The sequence below is a fragment of the Manis pentadactyla genome, chromosome 2 (assembly GCF_030020395.1).
Source record: "Manis pentadactyla isolate mManPen7 chromosome 2, mManPen7.hap1, whole genome shotgun sequence".
NCBI classification, from domain to species: Eukaryota; Metazoa; Chordata; class Mammalia; order Pholidota; family Manidae; genus Manis; species Manis pentadactyla.
This window is the reverse complement of record NC_080020.1, coordinates 52,818,532-52,841,033: the sequence shown is the minus strand read 5'-3', so window position 1 is coordinate 52,841,033 and position 22,502 is coordinate 52,818,532. Positions and strand designations below refer to the sequence as shown.

General features: G+C 35.9%; 1 protein-coding gene across 1 annotated transcript in view; it reads right to left on the bottom strand.

Annotated features, from left to right (window-relative positions):
* Positions 1-213: 213 nt before the first annotated feature.
* TMEM232 (transmembrane protein 232) overlaps positions 214-22,502 on the bottom strand; it is a 240,137-nt gene continuing 217,848 nt past the window's right edge. Inside the window, exons 14-15 of the mRNA XM_036887007.2 lie at positions 4,554-4,647; positions 214-825 (exon numbers count right to left, since the gene is read on the bottom strand). Of these exons, the coding sequence (XP_036742902.2) occupies positions 565-825; positions 4,554-4,647 (355 nt within the window). The 3' untranslated portion in view covers positions 214-564. The remainder of the gene's footprint in view (positions 826-4,553; positions 4,648-22,502) is intronic.

Here is a 22,502-nt window from a genome sequence, read left to right as displayed (position 1 = left end):
CCAGTAAGTGCTACTGGACATACCAGGGCCACCCAAGTCAGTCTCATAAATTCACCTAGCAAAGTAAAACTGTCACTCAGGAATCTCTTCCGTAAAAGATCACTTAATTCTGAGATGGCTGGCCTGTCCAGATTTGTTTATATACAGTAATTTATAAAATCCAAGCTACTGATATACTTTGACAATGAAATATAAATAGAAGCAGCTGCCTTACTTCTTTTATTTGTATAATAGTTATTATAGGAGTATCAGTTGTCCACATTCAAGAAATAATTCTTAAATGTAACTCATTAATAATTTGTAAGTCATTTCCATTGAGCTGTCCAATGAACATCAATATTCTGAGAGTTATTGATTAAGCATGTTATATGAGGACAAGATAAGAGTCAATTAGGAAAAGCTCTAGCTGTATTCTTGAAAATGTTTAACTAGTAAAGTCACTTCACTCAAATGTGATTAAGAGCTAACTCTTAATACAGGACTAAAACATGACTATTAAAGAGCCTACACAGGGGAACAACTCCTTCCTAAGACATGGCCTCCAGTTAATTGGAAGAAATTTTCCTAGCATGTATCTATCCTGGTCTCTTTCATATACTGAATTTCTGGCCCATGGACCTCAATTTTGGGGGTCATTTTCTTTTCTAATGAGATTACTTCAGTCCTAGCAGGAAGCTCATAGGGTTTGGTGTGCTTGTGTAGTTTCTCTTCTCTTCTCTTCATAATCTCTCTGAAGCAATTTTCTTCCTCTAACTCTTTATTTTTACGTTCTTTGGCCTCACATATTGCATCTTCTTCCTGTCTGGTCTTGAGCTCTTTCTGCCACTGTTATAAAGAGAAAGTGTAGTTTACATATGATTTTCCATTGAAGATATATATTAACTTACCTCTCAAAATACAGATCTTTATATCCAATTACCCAGTTTTTCTCACAGACAGTTTTCAAGAATTTATATTTTACCACCCTGGAAAAATATGTTATCTATTAGAAAGCATACAAGTCTCACAAAAAAGAGGATTCCCTCTTAACATTTTTAATACTAATAAACCATTCAAAAGAGAGATAATAGGGTTTACATTTCTACGTACCAAAGGAATTTCCTTTCTTCGTCATATTGGTATCTACATAATAGCATAGAATCATAAAATGAAAAACCAATTCCTTTCTTCGTCATATTGGTATCTACATAATAGCATAGAATCATAAAATGAAAAACCAAGTTCAAAGCAAAACAAAAAGAAAAATGAAATTAAAGTGAAAGGCAAAAATTGTGATGCTATTACATATGAAGTTGAAAATGAGGTTAATAGGCAGACAAATGTAAAAGTACTTCTGAGGGATTAACCTCAACTGAGCATGTTAATTCATGACAACAACTCTCTGGAGATGAGTTCCAGGAATAAGTAGTTGGAAATAATGATGGCAAGTCAACCAAATATCATGTCAAGAACCATTTTTTCCTTTCTAATATTTTTAAAGAGGGAGATTTTCTTAAAAGAGGTAGTAATCCCTCTCCAAGATGGGTAAAAAGTTAGCAGGATGACCCCTAGCATCAAATGCTGGAAATTCCTAAAAACCTACCAATATTGCTCATTTTGTCACCCTCAGCCTATGCGTACTCACAAATGACCAGACTATGCTTACCAAATCATCGGTTAACTTAGAAATCAGTACATTTCAGTATACATTATGACTGTTATTTGTCCTCTGGGATATAGATATTAATAAGCTGAACTAAACCTCAGAATCCATAACACATCACTCAACCTTTCAAAGGTAATAAAATTTAAAATGTCAACATACTGAAAGTAAATATTAAACAAAAAAGGATAATAAAATCACACCCATTTTTAAAATTCCCTGTTAAACTTTAAAGACATAAGAAGTACAAAAGTTACCTGCACTTAAGACTGTTTCTACATACAGTTCGTCATATAGGTATCATGTCTCAGAAACCACTTTTAGATGAAATATCCAGAAAATTGAGGCAAAACATACAGAACGTTCAGACACAGGTTTAAATTCATACTTTAGTTTAGTCTACAAGCATCTGTGACATATTTTTTTTCATATAATAAGCTAAATAATTATATTGTTTGACAAAACTACCAATTTTAAGTTAAAGCATGAAAGCAGTCATTGGTATAATAAAACAGTATCTATACACAGACAACTAGACCTATTTTACATGAGAGATTTCAATGCACTTCATGACTTTGATCTTTATATTGTGAAATATCAACAGAAGATTAGTTCTAAGAGCTCTCAGTAAAACGGAATTCTTTGGTTTCCCAAACAGCATGTATCAAAGCACTAATGGGGCATCATATTGCTAAGGTCCAACAGGCTGCTCCTTGTCTTTTCCTAGCTTGTTAGAACTTGGCACGTCTGGAATTCACTTTACTATTATGATCTTTCTTTTTGCTATCTCCAGGGAAAAAAGAAAAGCTTTTCTTTCCCATTTTTGTTTCTATTAATCATGACAAATTCAATTTGGGTAAACCATTGTCTCGTCTTTACTTTTATCTGCCATCATATCAACTGTGGCGGCTAGGAGGGTGTCGATATGCTTGAAGTTGATAGGAAATAGAAGCACCATTTATTGTTTTATTCAACCTACTCACCCAGGGCTTCAACCATCATGCTATGGAAGACCAGCAGTGTATAAGGTAACTTAATATCTGCTGAAAAATTACACATCTGTCCTATTCCTTGCATATTATGACCACTCGATAAAATTCAGTTGACTTATTAGCAGGACAATTACACCTGTAGCTTTGTGGTTTTGTTTCTTGTCCATACTACAGATTCCACCTTCCCATTCCCAGCTCAGGTTAGAGACAATAAACAAAAAAAAATTGAGCAATTATGGAAAATTGAAAAGAAAAGTGGATTTGGAGTCCAGAGATCTGATTTTGTGTGTAGACTCAGTCACTTTCTAACTTCAAAACCTTGGGCAAATGACTGTACACCACCATTCTTCTTAGGGTAATTGTTTTACCAGGGTGTGGTGAGGATTAAATTAATGAATGTAAGAGCAAATATAAGTACAAAACACTACTGCTATAGCCATCTAAAAGAAATGGTACATGAATATTTTTGACACATAATATTCAGAGAAATTTCCATAAACCTTCTAAAATCAATACTACAGACTACTATTTGATTAGAACAGCCACATTTCAAACAATGTGGATTCTATCAATTCTCAGACATATCATCAGAAAGGATTCCTTTACCCTTCCGTAGCTACTCTATAAACAGATCCATAGTGGTAATTATTTGGATAATACTTATACACTTGAAAAGAGGAAAAGAGAATGGTTTTTAGGAGCTATTTCTTAGCTTCCTTTCTATCATTCAAAAGAACGTTCTGTGTCTCTTTAACTAGACCTAGGCAGATGTGTTTAATTTGCAAAGTGATTAAGGTCTTATTAATCTCTCAAAGGTAAAAAATGGTCAGTGAAAATTGGGTCAAAAGATTTTTGTATTGTTTTATTATTAAAATTACCCTGCATATATGTTGGTATGCACATTGGCAGTTTGCTATCTCTTTGCTATTCTAGATCATTTACTTGAAGTGGATAGTAAAATATAGATCCTGCAAGTTATGAACAATTAAGAATTTTTTATATTTCCCTGTATATATGATGCATTGTTTTAGCAAAAGCTTTATTAGTGAATAAAAGAATAATTGACAGTTCCCATTTTGTGATTCCAGGGTATCATTCAGTTTCCAAACCCTAATATAGCTATTATATTACAGCTATTGCTAGAGTGGCTTAAATACTATCAATGAGACAAATAACTATTCGATTCAGTCAATGAAATAATCCTTATTCTTACTCAAAAGATGACAAATTAAAAATAGAACATGAAGAAATTAACCATGAGAATGTAAACATAGATAATACTGAACTACTGGTGATAAGATCAATTTATAAACTATTCTATATGCTATTGAGTCTATATTGTATCCAAAGAAAAAAAAAACAGAAAATAAGGACTTTCTCTTCTATTCCAACTGTACTCATAAAAAGAAACAGTCATAAAATGATTTGGTTAGAAATCAACAACTGAATATAGCTCTATGGATTAAAGAGTCTTATGTGAATGGCTTTGCATTGGCCCTGCTTGTGTAACTCATACCATCAACAAAGTGATTAAAATCTTTCTAACATTTCAAGGGAGAAGGATCATCACAGAAAATCGAGTCAAAAGATTTTTGTTCTGTTAATAAAACTACACTATAGAAGAAGCCATTGTTAGGTGTTCAATATCAGACTGTTGTCACAAGAAATCAGTACTAAATCAGGAAACAGGATTAGGCTAGTGTTTTACGAATGACAAGGGAGCCAAATTTTCTGCGACCCAATGAAGGCACCAAGGTGTACAAGTAATACGTGAGATATACTTAAGTTTGGCAATGCCCTATCGTGGCTTCACTTTTAAGTTCCACATGTTACTGTTTCGGTCTCAGAACCACATTTTATAATTCAAAGCACTTTCAAGAACAAAGCTTTTGCTGCTAGTTTAAGAAAGTCAGTCTTACATGATGGTCAATGATTCTTGCCAACTCCTCATCAGCCCTGGTGAAGAAATCCGGATAAGGAAACATGGGGAGTTCTGACATGGAAGGATGTTCCCTGCAAGAAGCAACAGATCCAACATTAGGTATGGATACTCTTCCTCCCAGGAATATATATATATATATATATATATATATATATATATAATTTGCAAATCATAATTCATTCTATGGTTTTAGTTTCTGTAAGTCATTTGGGGTTACAAAAACTGACATTTTTGAGGATAGGGCATGACATAGAGAAGGAGAACTAGAAAAATAATAAAAAGGCAATCTTTTCCTGTAAGACATAAATACCACAGCTGGTCAATAACAAATGGGATATCAGGATATGAGGGGCTTAAGGAAGCCTGAAGAAAACTATGCCCAATAGGGAGATGGAAGTGCCCACAGCCATATACAGCCCCATGACCCTGCAAGTTCTGGTGGGAATAGATGTCTAAGAATTTGATCTAAGATATACTAAGAAAATGCTATGACTTCAGTACTTCTCCAAGGTCTTTGTGTAACTAAGGGTGGAACTGTGGCACAGTTTAGCAACAGCTCAGTAAAATGTGGGCAGTGCAGAGGTGGGCCCTAAACTTGCAGAGATTTTTAAACTGTCCACACAATAATTGTGTTATTAAAGTTACTCTGAAGAAATGATTGTGAGTCCAGATATACCTGAAGCAGCAAAATGGTGGCAGAGAATATGGATTTGAAGGAGTGAAATTGAGTTTAAAGGCAAAGCTCTTAGGCAAGAGCCTAAGGAGAGATGCAGTTGGTGAAAATTTTCCATATTCAAAAAAGTCTGATCAAGTTTTAAGACTAAAATTTAGCATGTATTTTTTTCAAGTTGCTACCTATACCACTTCAGTGAGCTTTATTTTTTTAGATTCTATGCCTCCTTCATATCGCCAGGTCCTCTTGCTTTAAGCTACACTAAATGCTTCTCAAATCTTTCTATCTATCCTCATCTACACCATCATTTCCCTCATCTGAAGCATCATCTCTCACCTGGATGAAGGCTTCCATTTTGGAATCCCTTATCTACCATGCCTTACCCTTTTTATTCATGTCTCTACAGTAGCCAGAATTGTTTTTTTTTCAAAATGCAGAGGGTATCCTATCAATCCCCTACTTCAAACCATTCAATAATTCCCCCATTAACTTTAGGATTAAGGTCACATTTGTTGTTAAGGAAAACTGAAATAGACTGTGCGTTGGTTAAAATAGCTTCGCATGTTTGCACCAGACTCATTTCTCTCTCTCTCCCTTCTTGGCCTGAATCTGTGCATTCCGAACATGTGGCCTTCCTTGCAGTTGCTGTACTATACCTTGCTCTAGCCCAACTATTTGTACATGCTCTCATCCCCTCTCTTCCCCCTCTATCTCTGCGGCCGGGCTGATTACTGCCTACTTATCTTTCTGTTCTCAGTTCAAGCCAATTACCAGAGATCTCAAACTACTAGGGGCCTTTATTTCACCATACTTATCTCCGTTGTTATTTTATATTTATCTCTGTGCCTGTGTGAGTTTTATGTTTTTCTGACTAGAATATGAGCTACATGACTGTGGAGACCATTTGTTTCATTATCATTGTCTTCTCAGTGTCCAACCTAAGGCCACAAGGTACTCAACAAATGTTTGTATGTTTGGTGAAATACTGAATGCATGAGTAAAAGCTGTGATATGCTTCAAACCCCTCTACATTCTAAGTAAGGGCCTACCACACAACCCTCATGTCAGTAAAACAGTATCTGATACAGCAAGAGGATGGCACTCTCCGGAGACAAGTCACAGAGTGGAGGTGACGGCAGGAGTTGAAAGGAAAACAACTCAGGCGGCAGGTGACCAGGAAACATACATACGTCACCTCTCACAATTCGTAAGACTTGGAAGTATTGGGCAGAAAAGCAACAAGCTTCCCACTGCAGGTAGAATAGGACCTTAACCATTTTATTAAAATATTAAAGGAAAATATGATTCTAGAATGCTGGGGAATTTGGAGACACCTGGGGGCCAATACATGAGTTAACTATATTCATTCAACAATATGTGGGCACTTCTAATATTCAAAGCCTTGTGCTGAATTCTGTGAAAAGACAAGACAGAACTTTAAAGTTATTTAAAGGTTAAAAATTTTCAAGCAAGTTGCCTCAAATTCTGTATTGAATTATAAAATTTTAAGTTAAAGAAATACATAACATTATAATGTTTGAAAACCTCTAAAATGGGAAGATTAGATAGATTTGCTTGTGCACCTGTGATTTCTAGTTATCTCACTTGAATAGTTTGTACTAGATGAAAAAGCATAGGTATCTATAATACACGACAACATGAGACATAAGAGAGATAAGCAGTCAATGATAGAAAAGAGAAAAAGATAGTAAAATGGTAAGCACATGGTCTCTGTACTCAGATCTTGAAGCACATTCTCATTCTGACAGTGTTATTTAGTCCCTCTGTTCCTCAGTGTCTTCATTTTTAATATATAAAAAGTACCTGCCTTGTCATGTTTTTATCAGAATTAAGTAAGGATAAGACATAAAACATGTTTGATCAGCAAACACTAAACAAATTTCAGCTTATTATCCTTATCATCAGCATCATCATTATCAAAAGTATCAAGAAGAAGCTGGTGCTAAAAGAAAAGAGATAAAAAAGAGAAACAGGAAAGAAGGCAAAACAATTGAAATGAAGCATAAATGAGATGTACAATTTTGACGACTGGAGTTACATGAGATGTGGAGAGAAACCTTTCCACAAAGATGGATTACAACCCTAGGTCTGCTCTAACAAACTGCCACACACTGGTAGGCTTAAAAAAACAGAAATCCATTCTCTCACAGTTCCAGAGGCCAAAAGACCTAAATCCGAGCAAGCTTCCCTAGAGGGTCTGGGGAGAATGCATTCCATGCTTCTCTTGGCTTCTGGTAGCTTTTGGAAATCCTTAGCATTCCTTGGCTTATAAACACATCGCTCTCATCTTTGTCTTCCCATGGCCTTCTCCATCTGTGTCTTTGTGTCTTCTCTTTTTCTGCCTTTGTGTTGTAAGGACATTTCTTATAAAAATACAAGGACACTGTCCTTGGATTTAAGACTCACATGACTGAGACAGCCTTGACTTTCCCCTCAGCTAGGCTGAGTCCTAGACAGGCTTCTGTCTGATTTAAGGCTCCTGGCCCCCTTTTTCCTAGAGCATTTACTTTAGAAAACTTGCAATTCTAAATTCTTTCTCACCTCCTCTCCTCTTGCTGGTTTTACAACCCAGGAATATATCTCTCAAAGACCTGGGAACCATCCCTTTAAAATGCAATCATCAAAGGAGTTAACATCCAAAATATATAAAGACCTCACATGCCTTAACTCCCAAAAAGCAAATAACCTGATTAAAAAATGGGTGGAGGATCTGAACAGACACTTCTCCAAAGAAGAAATTCAGATGGCCAACAGACACATGAAAATATGCTCCACATTGCTAATCATCAGGGAAATGCAAATTAAAACCACAATGAGATATCACCTCACACCAGTTAGGATGGCCACCATCCAAAAGACGAGAGACAACAAATGCTGGTGAGGATGTGGAGAAAGGGGAATCCTCCTACACTGCTGGTGGCAGTGTAAATTAATTTAACCATTGTGGAAAGCAGTATGGAGGTTCCTCAAAAAACTAAAAATACAAATATCATTTGACATAGGAATTCTACTCCTAGGAATTTACCCAAAGAAAACAAGATTCCTGACTCAAAAGATATATTCACCCCTATGTTTATTGCAGCACTATTTACAATAGCCAAGATATGGAAGCAACCAAACTGTCCATCAGTAGATGAATGGATAAAGAAGATATGGTACATATACACAATATTATTCAGCCATAAGAAGAAAACAAATCCTACCATTTACAACAACATGGATGGAGCTAGAGGGTATTATGTTCAGTGAAATAAGCCAGGTGGAGAAAGACAAGTACCAAATGATTTCACTCATCTGTGGAGTATAACAACAAAGCAAAACTGAAGGAACAAAACAGCAACAGACTCACAGACTCCAAGAAGGGACTAGCAGTTACCAATTGGAAGGAATTTGGGAGGGTGGCTGGGAAGGGAGGGAGAAGGGGATTAAAGGGCATTATAATTAGCACACATAATGTAGGAGGGGTCACAGGGAAGGCAGTATAGCACGGAGAAGACAAGTAGTGAGTCTATAGCATCTTACTATGCTGATGGACAGTGACTGCAATGGGGTGGGGGTGGGGACTTGATAATATGTGTAAATGTTGCAACCACAATGCTGCTCATGTGAAACCTTCATAAGATTGTATATCAATGATAGCTTAATAAAAAAAATGTAACATCAAGAAACATAGTGACTCTATGTTCCAATCTCTGTTGGAGGGTGGGAGCCCAACATAGATAAGTTGACAATTAGCAAGTACAGATGACCTAAGCACACTGACCAGCCTCTCTTCTAACATCCTCCAGGACTTTTCCACCAACTCACCTCTGCACTCAAAATTCTTCCTGTCTTTTGGGTTCAGTCTCTTCTCCCTATTGCTAAGACCTCAAAAAAGCCTTCCTTGCCTGCTTAATTTGTCCAGTGCTATTTTTCTTTGACAGATGCTAATTCAAGATAATCTCCTCTTGAGATCCTTATCTTAGTTACCTAAAGAAGGTCACATTGACAAGTATGGGTCCTTCGAGCTTGGGCATATCTTTTGGGGGACACCATTCAACCTGCTATGGCTGACAAGCAGGAACAAAGACTCATTTGAAGAAAACAAAGGACTTACTGGCAATGAAGTACATAAACTCAGAAGGATGGAACCTTGAATACATTAAAAAATATATGACTCATTTTTTCACTTGTTCATTTATTTATTCAAACATTTACTGCAAGATGGATGTTATTATAAGGATTGGGAAGAAAAAAAATTTTTTAACTTAGATACAGTGCTCCAGAAATCCCGAGTTCACATGGGAGGGAGGCATGTGAACAGACATCTATGGTCCACTGGAAAAACTTCTGTAATGTAGTAAAATAGGGTTCTGTGGACTACAAAGGTGGAAGGTGGCATCATTTAACTTAGTCTGAGAGTAAGAAAAAATTTCCCAAAAGATTTATGCCCATGGTTGTTCCAACAGGATGAATATGGATTGAAGAAAAGACATATTTAGGACATGTTCACTTTTTCTAATATATCAAAGATGAGCAATATAAAGAGATATTTACAAAAAATAAAATCAAATAAAAATAAACCAAATAAAAAAGAAAATAGTTCTTTATACAGAGTTATGGTTTTTCAAGTCTCCAAGCACTTCTGATGATATACAATTGTGGAGTGAGCATCCCAAACATATTCACCAAGAAACTATTATAACTAATAAATGGATTTAGTAAAGTTGCAAGATACAAAATCAACATACAAAAATCAGTTGGTCTTCTATACACTGACAATGAACCAGCTAAAAAGAAATAAGGAAAATAATCACATTTATGGTAGCATCAAAAACTTATTTAGGAATAAATTTAACCAAGAAGGTGGAAGTTCTATACACTGAAAACCTTAAGGCACTGATGCCATCTCCCAGATATTTATGAGAAAGTTATCCAAAGTTGGAAAAGTAACACCAAATACATCTTCTTAGCTACTTTTTAAAAGTAGGCTAGTCAAGAAAGGGCTTGTTCTCAACTTGACTGTTACTATTACCATTACTTGATCTCACATTTTAAAAGTATCTGGAACCTATTTAACTGCTATGGTTTTGTAGTTTCTGCATTTTAAGACATTCTATGGCCATTCAGTGAAAGCTGAAAAATTCTGCTTTCATCCGTCCAACATCTTCAGCCTGGGCAGTGATCCCATTTCTGCCTGCTGTGGAGAACTGCCTGTGAAGGGAGGCTCCAGGGCCCTTGGGCCTCTGCCATTCCCAGTGATCCTGTCACAGGGGCTCTGTCTCAGACATCAGCTTCTACACTTTCAGTCTCACTTTTCCTTGCCAGCCAGACTATTGATCCAGTAGTTCTATATACAGTGCCTGCCAGAAAGTTTCAGGTGTCACATTGGCTAGAGTACAGAGCAACTAAGAAACTCAGAGGCAAAGCTTTTTGAATTTTAATTGCTTTCAGTCCACTGGGTCAAAAATTTCCAATGGACATGTTGTACCGTAACAATTCTTCCTGCATTTCCAGATGCAAAATTTTGAAATTCCTGAGCCAAGCAAATATAATAAAAGGGTGTTAAGTTACTTTAAAGGCAGCTTATAGAAACTTACGGAGATGGTTTCATAAGGCAGGAGAAAACAATCTACCCCCAGGCAGAGGTATGGCTCCTGTAACACCTCTGAAACAAATCAGGAAGGCTGAGTAGGAGGAGTTAGTGTAGGTTAGTGAGAATAAGGATGCATATAACTCAACTGAGTAGCCTTTTAAGGGATACAGGTTGAGTGGAGAACAACTGATAGCTTCAGCTTTGAACAGGCTGAGTTTTAAGTGTCTTCTTACACCAGCTGGGATGGGGTGCTTTCTAGGCCTGCAGCATTGCTGTCATCCTGGGAATATGCCTCATCCTTCTCCTTCGCTGCGGGCATTGTTTTTTGAAAACACTCCTTCCTTTTTCTTGATTTATTCCCTCATGTAGGTGAAGACATTTTTAAGAAAACATGGTGAATAGAAGGTAAGTAATTTGAAAACATCTTTTTTCTACCCTCATATTTAATAAATGGAGGCAGAAAAATATTCAGGTGCCATTTGTTATCTGGACTCTACCCAAATTGAAGAACAGAATAAATTCAAATAAACTTTTATGTGAAATCTTGTTGCCTATTTTTGAAACATGAACCAAATATATGTAAATACCAAGAGGAGTTATGATTCTAGAGTGTATATATGATCTCTCACTGCTTTGCGGCAGTTGCGCTACCATCTTCTCGCTTCTGATGCTGATTTTGTGGCGTCTGACGCCATAGTGATTACCAGGTATTTGTGGCCTGTTTATCCCCTCTGGAGCTGCATTATATATGAATATTTATTGCTAATTCTCTCCATAGACAAACACTGAAATCTCAACCAACAGAACAAATGCTTATTTCTTGCTCCCGTAAAGACCAACACAGTTCACCAGGAGTCCTCCTCCTCTGGGACCCAGGACCCAGGCTCTTTCTAACACTGTCACCTCAACATGTGGCTTTCAAGTTCCCCTGGACAGCAGAAGAGATTTGGGAGGAAAGACACTAGTCCTTAACTGCTTTGGCACAGAAGTGTCATGTCACCTCTGATCATAGTACTTGGCAAAAATTACATGATTCTAACCCAGGGTTTCTAAACTTCGACCATAATGGCGTTTGGATGACAGACTGCTTTGTTGTGGGGGGCTGCCTTGTGCACCCTAGGATATTCAGCAACATCTCTGGCTTCTTCCCACCAGATGGCAATAACACCTCCCCATACTTGCAAATATGTCTGTTAAGCAAAAATACCTATTAACATTGCCAAGATCTCCTGGGAGGCAAAATCACCCCTGGTTGAAACCCACTACTCTAATCTAATTACAAGGAAGTCTTCTGGGAAAAACAAAAAAAACACATGAAATGTTTTGTGGTTGCCAACAGTCTCTGTCACAGTAAGTTTTGAGTTTCTTTTTTCTTAGTTTTTCAATTTTCATAATGAAGTGCATGGTGGACAGATGTCAAGCTGGCTCCCTCAAACCCCATCTCCTGGTCCTCATGCCCTGTGTGACTCCTGCTCCTTGAATGTGGGCTAGCCCAGTGGCTTGTTTCTAACAAGATAAGGCAAAGGTAATGGGATATCCCTTCTACAGTTAGGTGTGGCTTTCCTGTCTCATGGGCATACTCTCTCTTCGCCTTCTTGGCATTCAAGTTGCCACAGTGGAGAGGCCTACAAGGCCAGCAGCTGATGACGGTCTGTGGCCAATGACTAGCAAGTTGTTGAACTTCTCAGTCTCAGTTCAACAACAATTAAATCCTGCCAATAATTTGTGAGTGATCTTGAAAGTGGAGTGTTCCCTAGTTTGCCTTCAGATGAGACCCTAGTCATGGCCAACACCTTGATTGCTGACTCATGAGAGACTCCAAAATGGGGACCCAGCTAAGTTAAGTCGAGCCCTGACTAAATGAAGCTATGAGGTGATAAGTGTATGTTGTTTTTCATTGCTACATTTTGTATTCATTTATTACATAGCAATGGATAACTAACTCAAAGCACCTTATATAGTAGGTCTCTTGAAAATTATTTTTTGAGCACTACTTGGGCACATTAAAGTTATAACTTTGTCCTTAGTTTTTCAAATTAAAAAATACTTTGAAGAATAACTGCCCTTTGTCTTCTTTGTTCTGTCCATTCCCCCTCCAGGACTTCCCTTTATTCTAATGTTAGTCCTCTGGAACTGTGCCTCTCATTTTCTTATCTTCTTGTTCCCATTTCCTTCTCTTTGTCTTTATTTGACTTCCTGAGAGATCTCTTCAATTTTATCTTCCAAACCTTCTGTTCAGTTTTTAGTTTCCACTATTATGTTTTTAATTCCTAAGAATTTTTTCTTTCTTATACTATTCTTTTTTATAGCTTTCCTTTTTCATGGATGAAAAAACTCTCATTTATTTCCCAGAAGATAATTATTATAGATTTTTTAAAATCTTTTTTTCTCTCCTTCTGCACTGTTTCAGTTTTCTCTCAGGGACAAATATATTTTATTTATTTGGATCCCTGTCTATTATGTTGGAGTCTTTTTACAAATATATGATGAATCTTTTATTTCAATTTTTATTTTAACTTCTTTGTTTAGAAATAATTAGCACATAATAAGTTGCATATACTTAAAATATATAATTTGATACATTCTGACACTTCTATATATACCCATGGAACCATCCTCCTGTTCAAGAAAATGAACACAGCCATCATTCTCCAAATTTTCCTCATGCCTTTTTCTTAATTATTTGTGCTTAAAAACAAAATAGTAAAAAGGTGATAGGAAGCTCTGGGTTGGGTTGCTGGGCTTACGGAACAAGGCCCACATCATGGAAAAACTGGGTGGTGATTATATACTTACATATTCCTGCATAAGAAATTACCCCTAAAGTAACAGCTTTCATATATCTTTAAAGCAGGAGGTTAATCATCTTGCATTTCTCTGGGTCAGGAACTTGGGCATGGCCTTTGGCTCAGGGTCCCAGAAGGCTGAAATCAAGGTGTCGGTATAGGCTGCAGACATCTCAAAGCTCAAATAGAGGAGAATTCACTTTTATGCTCATTCATAGATCATTAGCAAGGCTCAGTCCTTGCTGACTGTTGGTCAGAGACATCAGTTTCTTGCCACTCAAGCCTCTCCTTGGAGCAGCACAGCACTTGATTTCTCTCAGAGTGAGACAGTGAGAGGGAATCCCCAAGACAGAAGCCACAGTCTCTTTGTAACCTAATCTTGGAAGTGACATCTCCTCACTTTCTGCCATATTCTATTCATTAGAAGTGAACCACTAAGTCCAGCCCTCAAAGAGAAGGGATTACACAAGGGTGTGAATATCAAGAAGCAGGGATCACTGCAGACTATCTCAGAGGCTGCCTGACAAAGGAGTATGGTCATTTTCTTGGTGAAACCCCAACTGTCAGTATCTATGTGCTTTTTCTTGTATGCCAGCCAGGGAATCTCTTACCCCAGTGTATCATTCAGAAGTGGGGAAAGTGGAAGTGATAGAAATGGAAAGCAGGGGCTCTGATTCTTATTTTTTCTTATGAAGACCTTACCTTCATCAGCACAACTTCGTGGTAGGCTTCACAGGCTTTAAGCAATGAAATAGTTATGATCGGAATTCTGTTTCAGAATGATTGCTCTGGCAGTTGTGTAGATTGAACAAGAAATATTTAAAGATATGGGGCCATTTCATGAGTTATGAAAACAGAATGGTATCAGAGAGTATGAAACATTGGAAGAGTTCTACCAGAGGAATAATTAATTACCATTACCAACTATACAGATTTGGAGGTGGGAAAATGGGGGAAATATAAGGAACTATGCATTTCCCTCTCTTTTCTGCCTCTGAATAGCTCAACTCTTGCTGGTCCAGTGTTTTATTCTAGAAGTTCTTGACTATGTTGTCTTGACATGCTGGCATGTTACTGTACTTGTGAAGTATATTACAGATAAGTTGTTATTAATAATAGCTATGGACCAAATTCTGAGAATTATTCACACTTTTAAAATACACTCTGCTAGAGTTGCAATACACCTGTAATAAGACTTTCACTCTTATCCATTAAAATATGTTCTTGATGGGGATTTGATCAATGGAGCACAACTCAGAGTTTGTATTTAGTAATATAAGAGTCATTGGAACTGGATTTCAAAATGGAATTGGGTCCTAACAGTAATCTGCAGACAGAAATGTGGGGAAACATTCATATGAAAGCAGGTAGTCCTTACTCTGAACTGTTTGCTTCCAAAGTTTTTACCAACCAGCAATACAGGTACTGATTTTTGCAGCATCTAGAGGACTACATTTCCCTTCCCCATGTTAGTTCCCCTATATATACAGTTAGCTTCTAAAGGTCATTAAAAACAATTCGAAGTAAAAGAGAAGAAAATTGATGGGTACAAATTATATTGTATCCTAGAAAGTTTACTTATCACAGATGAAATTATGCTGGGGGGAAGAACAACCTTGCAGACATAGGAAGAAACTTGTTTTCCAAACACATTGAGGATAAGAGCACAGATAGCTGAGATCCAGGTAGAAGTGACAGAAAAACACTCACATTCTAGCATAGCAACATTGGATAAAATCTTAGCAGAGACTGGGAACCACACTGGGCACTATGGTCATCAGTGTGCCAGCCAGTTATAGATTTGAGTAGAGGCCTCCACTAGCATGCAAATGTATACAGAGAGACACAAGGACAATTTGTAAATCCTCTGTGTTGGCAAACAGCTGTCCTATATAAAGCTCTCTTCAATGCATGGCAAATAAAAGAAAAACTTCCAAAAGAATCTCTGAATTATTGAAAGGCAAGAAGAAAGATACATGATCCCCTAAAACCATAATAATATAAACATTTGAAATATTATTTACTCTAGGAACTGAAAGAAGGTACAGAAAACGATTTGGCACTCTATAAATTAAGAGCTGAAAGTCTTAAGACTAAAAAAGAGAGAAAAATAATTTAATGCAATGAAGCAGAAGGGCCTTGAACCAAGAATAGTCTACCCAGCAAGGTTATCATTTAAATTTGAAGGAGGGATTAAACAATTTTCAGATAAGCAAAAGATGAGAGAATTTACCTTTCACAAACTACCTCTACAGTGAATTTTGGAGGGACTCCTATACATGGAAGTGTTCCTAAGGCTAAAAAGATGCCACCCAAGGGATAGACAAAGAGTACAGATCATGATTCATAACATACAAAGAATGGAGGAGGAAGGAAAAAAAAGAATCTTTAGGTTGTATTTGTAATATCATATGAAGTGAGTTAAATGAGACTGCTAGATAGTAAGAGAATTACACTTGAACCTTTGGTAACCAATAATCTAAAGCATGCAATGGCAATAAGTACATACTTATCAATAATCACCCTAAATATAAATGGTCTCAATGTATGAATCAAAAGACATAAAGTCACTGAATGGATAAAGAAAACAAGACCCAGCTCTACGCTGCCTACAAGAGACTCACTTCAAACCCAAGGACATACACAGACTGAAAGTAAAGGGATGGAAAAAGATATTTCATCCAACTAAGAGGGAGAAAAAGGCAGGAGTTGCAGTACTTGTATCAGACAAAATAAACTTCAAAACAAAGAAAGTAACAAGAGACAAGGAAGGACATTACATAATGATAAATGGATCAACAAGAAGATATAACTATTATAAATATCTATGCACCCAACATAGGATCACCTACATATGTGAAAAAAATACTAACAGAATTAAAGGGAGAAATAGAATGCAATGTATTCATTTTAGAAGACTTCAACACACCACTCACTCGAAAGGACAGATCACCCAGACAGAAAATAAGTAAAGAGACAGAGGCACTTAACAACATATTAGAACAGATGGATCTAAAGGACATCTACAGAGCACTCCATCCAAAAGCAACAGGATACACATTCTTCTCAAGTGCACAGGGAACATTTTCAAGAATAGATCATATACAAGGCACAAAAGAAACTCAGTAAATTCAAAAAAGATAAAAAAAGATTGAAATTGTACCAACCAGCTTCTCATATCACAAAGGTATGAAACTAGAAATAAATTATGCAAAGAAAATGAAAAAGCCCACAAACACATGGAGGCATAATAACATGCCCCTAAATAATCAATGGACCAGTGACCAAATAAAAACAGAGATCAAGCAATATACGGAGACAAATGAAAACAATATTTCGATACACAAAATCTGTGGGATGCAGTGAAGGCCATGCTAAGAGGGAAATATATTGCAATACAGACCTACCTCAGGAAAGAAGAACAATCCTAAAGAACAGTCTAAACTCACAATTAATGAAACTATAAAAGGATGAACAAATGAGGTCCAAAGTCAGTAGAAGGAGGGACATAATAAAGATTAAAGCAGAAATAAATAAAATTGAGAAAAATAAAATAATAGAAGGAATCAATCAAAGAGGAGTTGGCTCTTCAAGAAAAAAAACAAAATAGAGAAACCCCTGACCAGACTTATCAAACAAAAAAAGAAAGTCTACACACATAAACATAATCAGAAATGAGAAAGGAAAAACACTACAGACACCACAGAAATACAAAGAATTATGAGAGAATAATATGAAAAATTATATGCTAAAAACTGGATAACAAAGAAGAAATGGACAAATTTCTAGAAAAATACAACCTTCCAAGGCTGACTGAGGAGAAATGGAAAATCTAAATAGACCATTTACTAGCAACAAAATTGAATTGGTAATCAAAAAACTACCTAAGAACAAGACACTGTACCAGATGGTTTCATGGCTGAATTTTATTAAACACTTAGTGAAGACCTAATATGCATCCTCCTTAAAGTTTTCCAAAAAGTAGAAGAGGAGGGAGTACTCCTAAACTCATTCTACGAGGCCAGCATCACTCTAATACAAAAACCAGGCAAACACACCATAAAAAAGGAAAATTACAGACCAGTATCCCTGATGAACATAGATGCAAAAATTCTCAACAAAATATTAGCAAACCGAATTCAAAAATACATCAAAAAGATCATCCATCATGATCAAGTGGGATTCATCCCAAGGATGCAAGGATGGTACAACATTCGAAAATCCATCAACATCATCCACCACATCAAAAAAAGGAAGGACAAAAACCACATGATCATCTTCGTAGATGCTGAAAAAGCATTCAACAAAATTCAATGTCCATTCATGATAAAAACTCTCAACAAAATGGGTATACAGGGTAAGTACCTCAACATAATAAAGGCCATATGTGATAAACCCACAGCCAACATTATAATTAACAGTGAGAAGCTGAGAGCTTTTCCTTTAAGATCAGGAACAAAACAAGGATGCCCACTCTCCCCACTTTTATTCAATATAGTTCTAGAGGTCCTAGCCACAGCAATCAGAAAACACAAAGAAATAAAAGGCATCCAGATTGGTAAGGAAGAAGTCAAACTATCCCTGCTTGCAGATGACATGATATTGCACATGAAAAACCCTAAAGAATCCATTCCAAAACTACTAGATCTAATATCTGAATTCAGCAAAGTTGCAGGATACAAAATTAATAACAGAAATCTGTTGCATTCCTATACACTAATGATGAACTAGCATAAAGAGAAATCAGGAAAACAATTCCATTCACAATTGCATAAAAAAAAAATACCTAGGAATAAACCTAACCAAGGAAGTGAAAGACCTATACTCTGAAAACTACAAGACACAATTGAGAGAAATTAAAGAAGATACCAATAAATGGAAACCCATCCTGTGCTCATGGATAGGAAGAATTAATATTGTCAAAATGGCCATCCTGCCTAAAGCAATCCACAGATTCAATGCAATCCCTATTGAAATACCAATGGCACTTGTATTTCTCTGCCTGGCTTATTTCACTGAGCATAATACCCTCTAGCTCCATCCATGTTGTTGCAAATGGTAGGATTTGTTTTCTTCTTATGGCTGAATAATATTCCATTCTGTATATGTACCACATGACATTAATCAAATGATTTCACTCATCTGTGGAGTACAACAACAAAGAAAAAACTGAAAGAACAAAACAGCAGCAGACTCACAGAACCCAAGAATGGAGAGCAGACTCACAGAACCCAAGAATGGACTAACAGTTACCAAAGGGAAAGGGACTGGGGAGGATGGGTGGGAAGGGAGGGATAAGAGGGAAAAAGGGGCATTACGATTAGCACACATAATGTAGGGGAGTGGGGACATGGGGAAGGCAGTATATACAGAGAAGTCAAGTAATTATTCTGTAGCATCTTACTATGCTGATAGACAGTGACTGTAATGGCATATGTGGGGGGGGACTTGATAATAGGGGGAGTCTAGTAACTATAATGTTGTTCAAGTAATTGTACATTAATGATATCAAAATAAAAATATATAAAATAATAAAAAAACATATACCAATGGAATTCTTCAATGAACTAGAGCAAACAGTTCTAAAATTCATATGGAACCACAAAACACCCCAAATAGCCAAAGCAATCCTGAGCACAAAGAATAAAGCAGGGGGAATTATGCTCCCTAACCTCAAGCTCTACTGCAAAGCCACAGCAATCAAAACAATTTGGTACTGGCACAAGAACATACCCATAGACCAAAGGAACAGACTAGAGAGCCCAGATATAAACCCAACCACATATGGCCAATTAATATATGATAAAGAAGCCATGGATATACAATGGAGAAATGACAGCCTCTTCAACAGCTGGTGTTGGCAAAACTTAACAACTACATGTAAGAGAATGCACCTGGAATATTGTCTAACCCAATATACAAAAGTAAACTCAAAATGGATCAAAGACCTGAATGTAAGTCATGAAAATTCATGAATCCATAAAACTCTTAGAAGAAAACATAGGCAAAAATCTCTTGGATATAAATATGAGCAACTTCTTCATTAACATGTCTCCCCAGGTAAGAGAAACAAAAGCAAAAATGAACAAGTGGGACTACATAAAACTGAAAAGCTTCTGTATGGCAAAGGACACCATCAGCAGAACAAAAAAGCATCCTTCAGTATGGGAGAATATATTCATAAATGACATATTGGATAAAGGGTTGACATCCAAATTATATAAAGAGCTCACGCACCTCAACAAAAAAAAGCAAAAAGTCCAATTAAAAAATGGGCAGAGGAGCTGAACAGACACTTCTCCAAAGAAGAAATTCAGATGGCCAACAGACACATGAAAAGATGCTCCACATCGCTAATCATCAGAGACATGCAAATGCAAATTAAAACCACAATGAGATATCACCTCACACCAGTTAGGATGGTCAACATCCAAAAGACAAACAACAACAAATGTTGGCAAGGATGTAGAGAAAGGGGAACCCTCCTACACTGCCGGTGGTAATGTAAATTAGTTCAACCATTGTAGAAAGCAGTATGGAGATTCCTCAAAAAACTCAAAATAGAAATACCATTTGACCCAGGAATTCCACTCCTAGGAATTTACCCTAAGAATGCAGGATCCCAGTTCCAAAAAAACATATGCACCACTATGTTTATAGCAGCACTATTTACAATAGCCAAGAAATGTAAGCAACCTAAGTGTCCATCAGTAGATGAATGGATAAAGAAGACGTGGTACATATACACAATGGAATATTATTCAGCCATAAGAAGAAAACAAATCCTACCATTTGCAACAACATGGATGGAGCTAGAGGGTATTATGCTCAGTGAAATAAGCCAGGCAGAGAAAGACAAGTACCAAATTATTTTACTCATCTGTGGAATATTAGAATAAAGCAAAAATTGAAAGAACAAGACAGCAGCAGACTTACAGAACCCAAGAATGGACTAACAGTTACCAAAGGGAAAGGGACTAGGGAAGATGGGTGGGAAGGGTGGGATAAGGGAGAAAAAGGGGTATTATGATTAGCACACATTATGTAGCGGGATGTGGGGGGACACTGCGAAGGCAGTATAACACAGAGAAGACAAGTAGTGACCCTATAGCATCTTACTACAGTGATGGACAGTGACTGTAATGGGGTGTGTGGTGGGGTCTTGATAATAGAGGGAGTCTAGTAACCATAATGTTGCTCATGTAACTGTACATGAATAATACCAAAATAAAAAATAAATTTAACAAAAAGATAGAAAAATAAATGTGAGATGAGGAAGGATGATATAAAAACATAAAGGGCCAGAGTAAAAGATTAATACTTAGTAAAAATAGTTTAAAAAAATAAAACGGACATTATGAAAAATAAATCAGCATCATGGATTACCAATTCAAGATTTCCAAAATTAAGAGGAAAATATAAAGTGAAAATAGAGAAGAGATAACTAAAATGAATAAATAAAATGTTATTCAACCCAAGTTATCAACTTAAAAAAAAAATTAGGATAGAGTAGTATTCAAAGGTATGACCACAGAAAACTTACAGAGCTGAAAAAGACCTAAATATGCAGATTGAAATGAATTTCAATAGCAGAAAAAAGAAAATGAATAGAGATGCAAAAAAAATTAAAGTAACCTATAAGGAAAAAGAAAAAATCTACAAATATTAAGACAGAAAAATTAATAAATGTAAGTAAAATCTCAGCCTTAGATTTTTCTCCTGCATATAAAATGATAAGAGAATTGATTCTGCTCTCAAGAATTTTTACATTTTCAAGTATTTAGAATAAATTCTTCATACTTTACTTATATAAAGCATCCTGCAGTATGGAAGAATATATAAGCACTGTAAGTTTTCTGTGGTCATATCTTTGAATACTACTCTATCCCAATTCTTCTTTTTTTTTTTTTAAGTTGATAATGTGGGTTGAATAACATTTTATTTATTCATTTTAGTTATCTCTTCTCTATTTTCACTTCATATTTTCCTCTCAATTTTGGAAATCTTGAATTGGTAAAGCACTTAAATTGGAGACTACATAAAATACTTATATTGGAGACTAAGAATGGAAGTAACAAAAAGTTTTGTACTGCTTTTAATCAAAATAGAGAACAAAAAGGAGTAATAGTATTGAAAAAAGCCATTAGACTCTAAGCTCTTTGAGGATGGTTATCTGTTCATGTAGTTCTAGAAATTACCATCCAGCTAATACTTCTATAAAGACTAGCAGTGAACACAGAATCAAATTAAACATAAATGTCAATCTAAATGTTTTAAATTGTGTTACAAAAGTGAATAGAAATAGAGTGTTGCTTAAAGAGAACATAATTATTTAATAAATTTAATTAATATTAATATGGCTCTCAAAGTACACATTCTAGTTTTAAAATCTGAGAAAATGGAGTGAAAAGAAGTAAAAATGTTATATTCCCCCACTTATACTCAGTGGGAAAAGGATCAAAAGAAGGATATGATGCACGGTATTTATTTTATTACTGATTTTGATAATTTTTGACATAAAGAATTTTTATTAAGAAATGTGAAAGTAATCATGAGAAGAATTAAAAACAAGATATAATCTTCCTAATCATTGGGGTAAATCAAAATACAAATAACATATTTTAAATAGAAAAAACTGCATAGTAAAAACAAGAAATCATACAAAACATAGCACATAAAACAAAAAGATGAAGACATAAATTGTAACAATAAAAGTAAATGCCATTAATTCCATAGAAACCAAAGGAAAAATTAAACTAAATGCAGCTTACAAGAGACTGTTAAAATAAATATTAAACTTAAAAGAGAAATGGGGTGAAAATGACTTGTTAGAAAAATTCAAACATTACAATAGCAGGAGTTGAACACTAT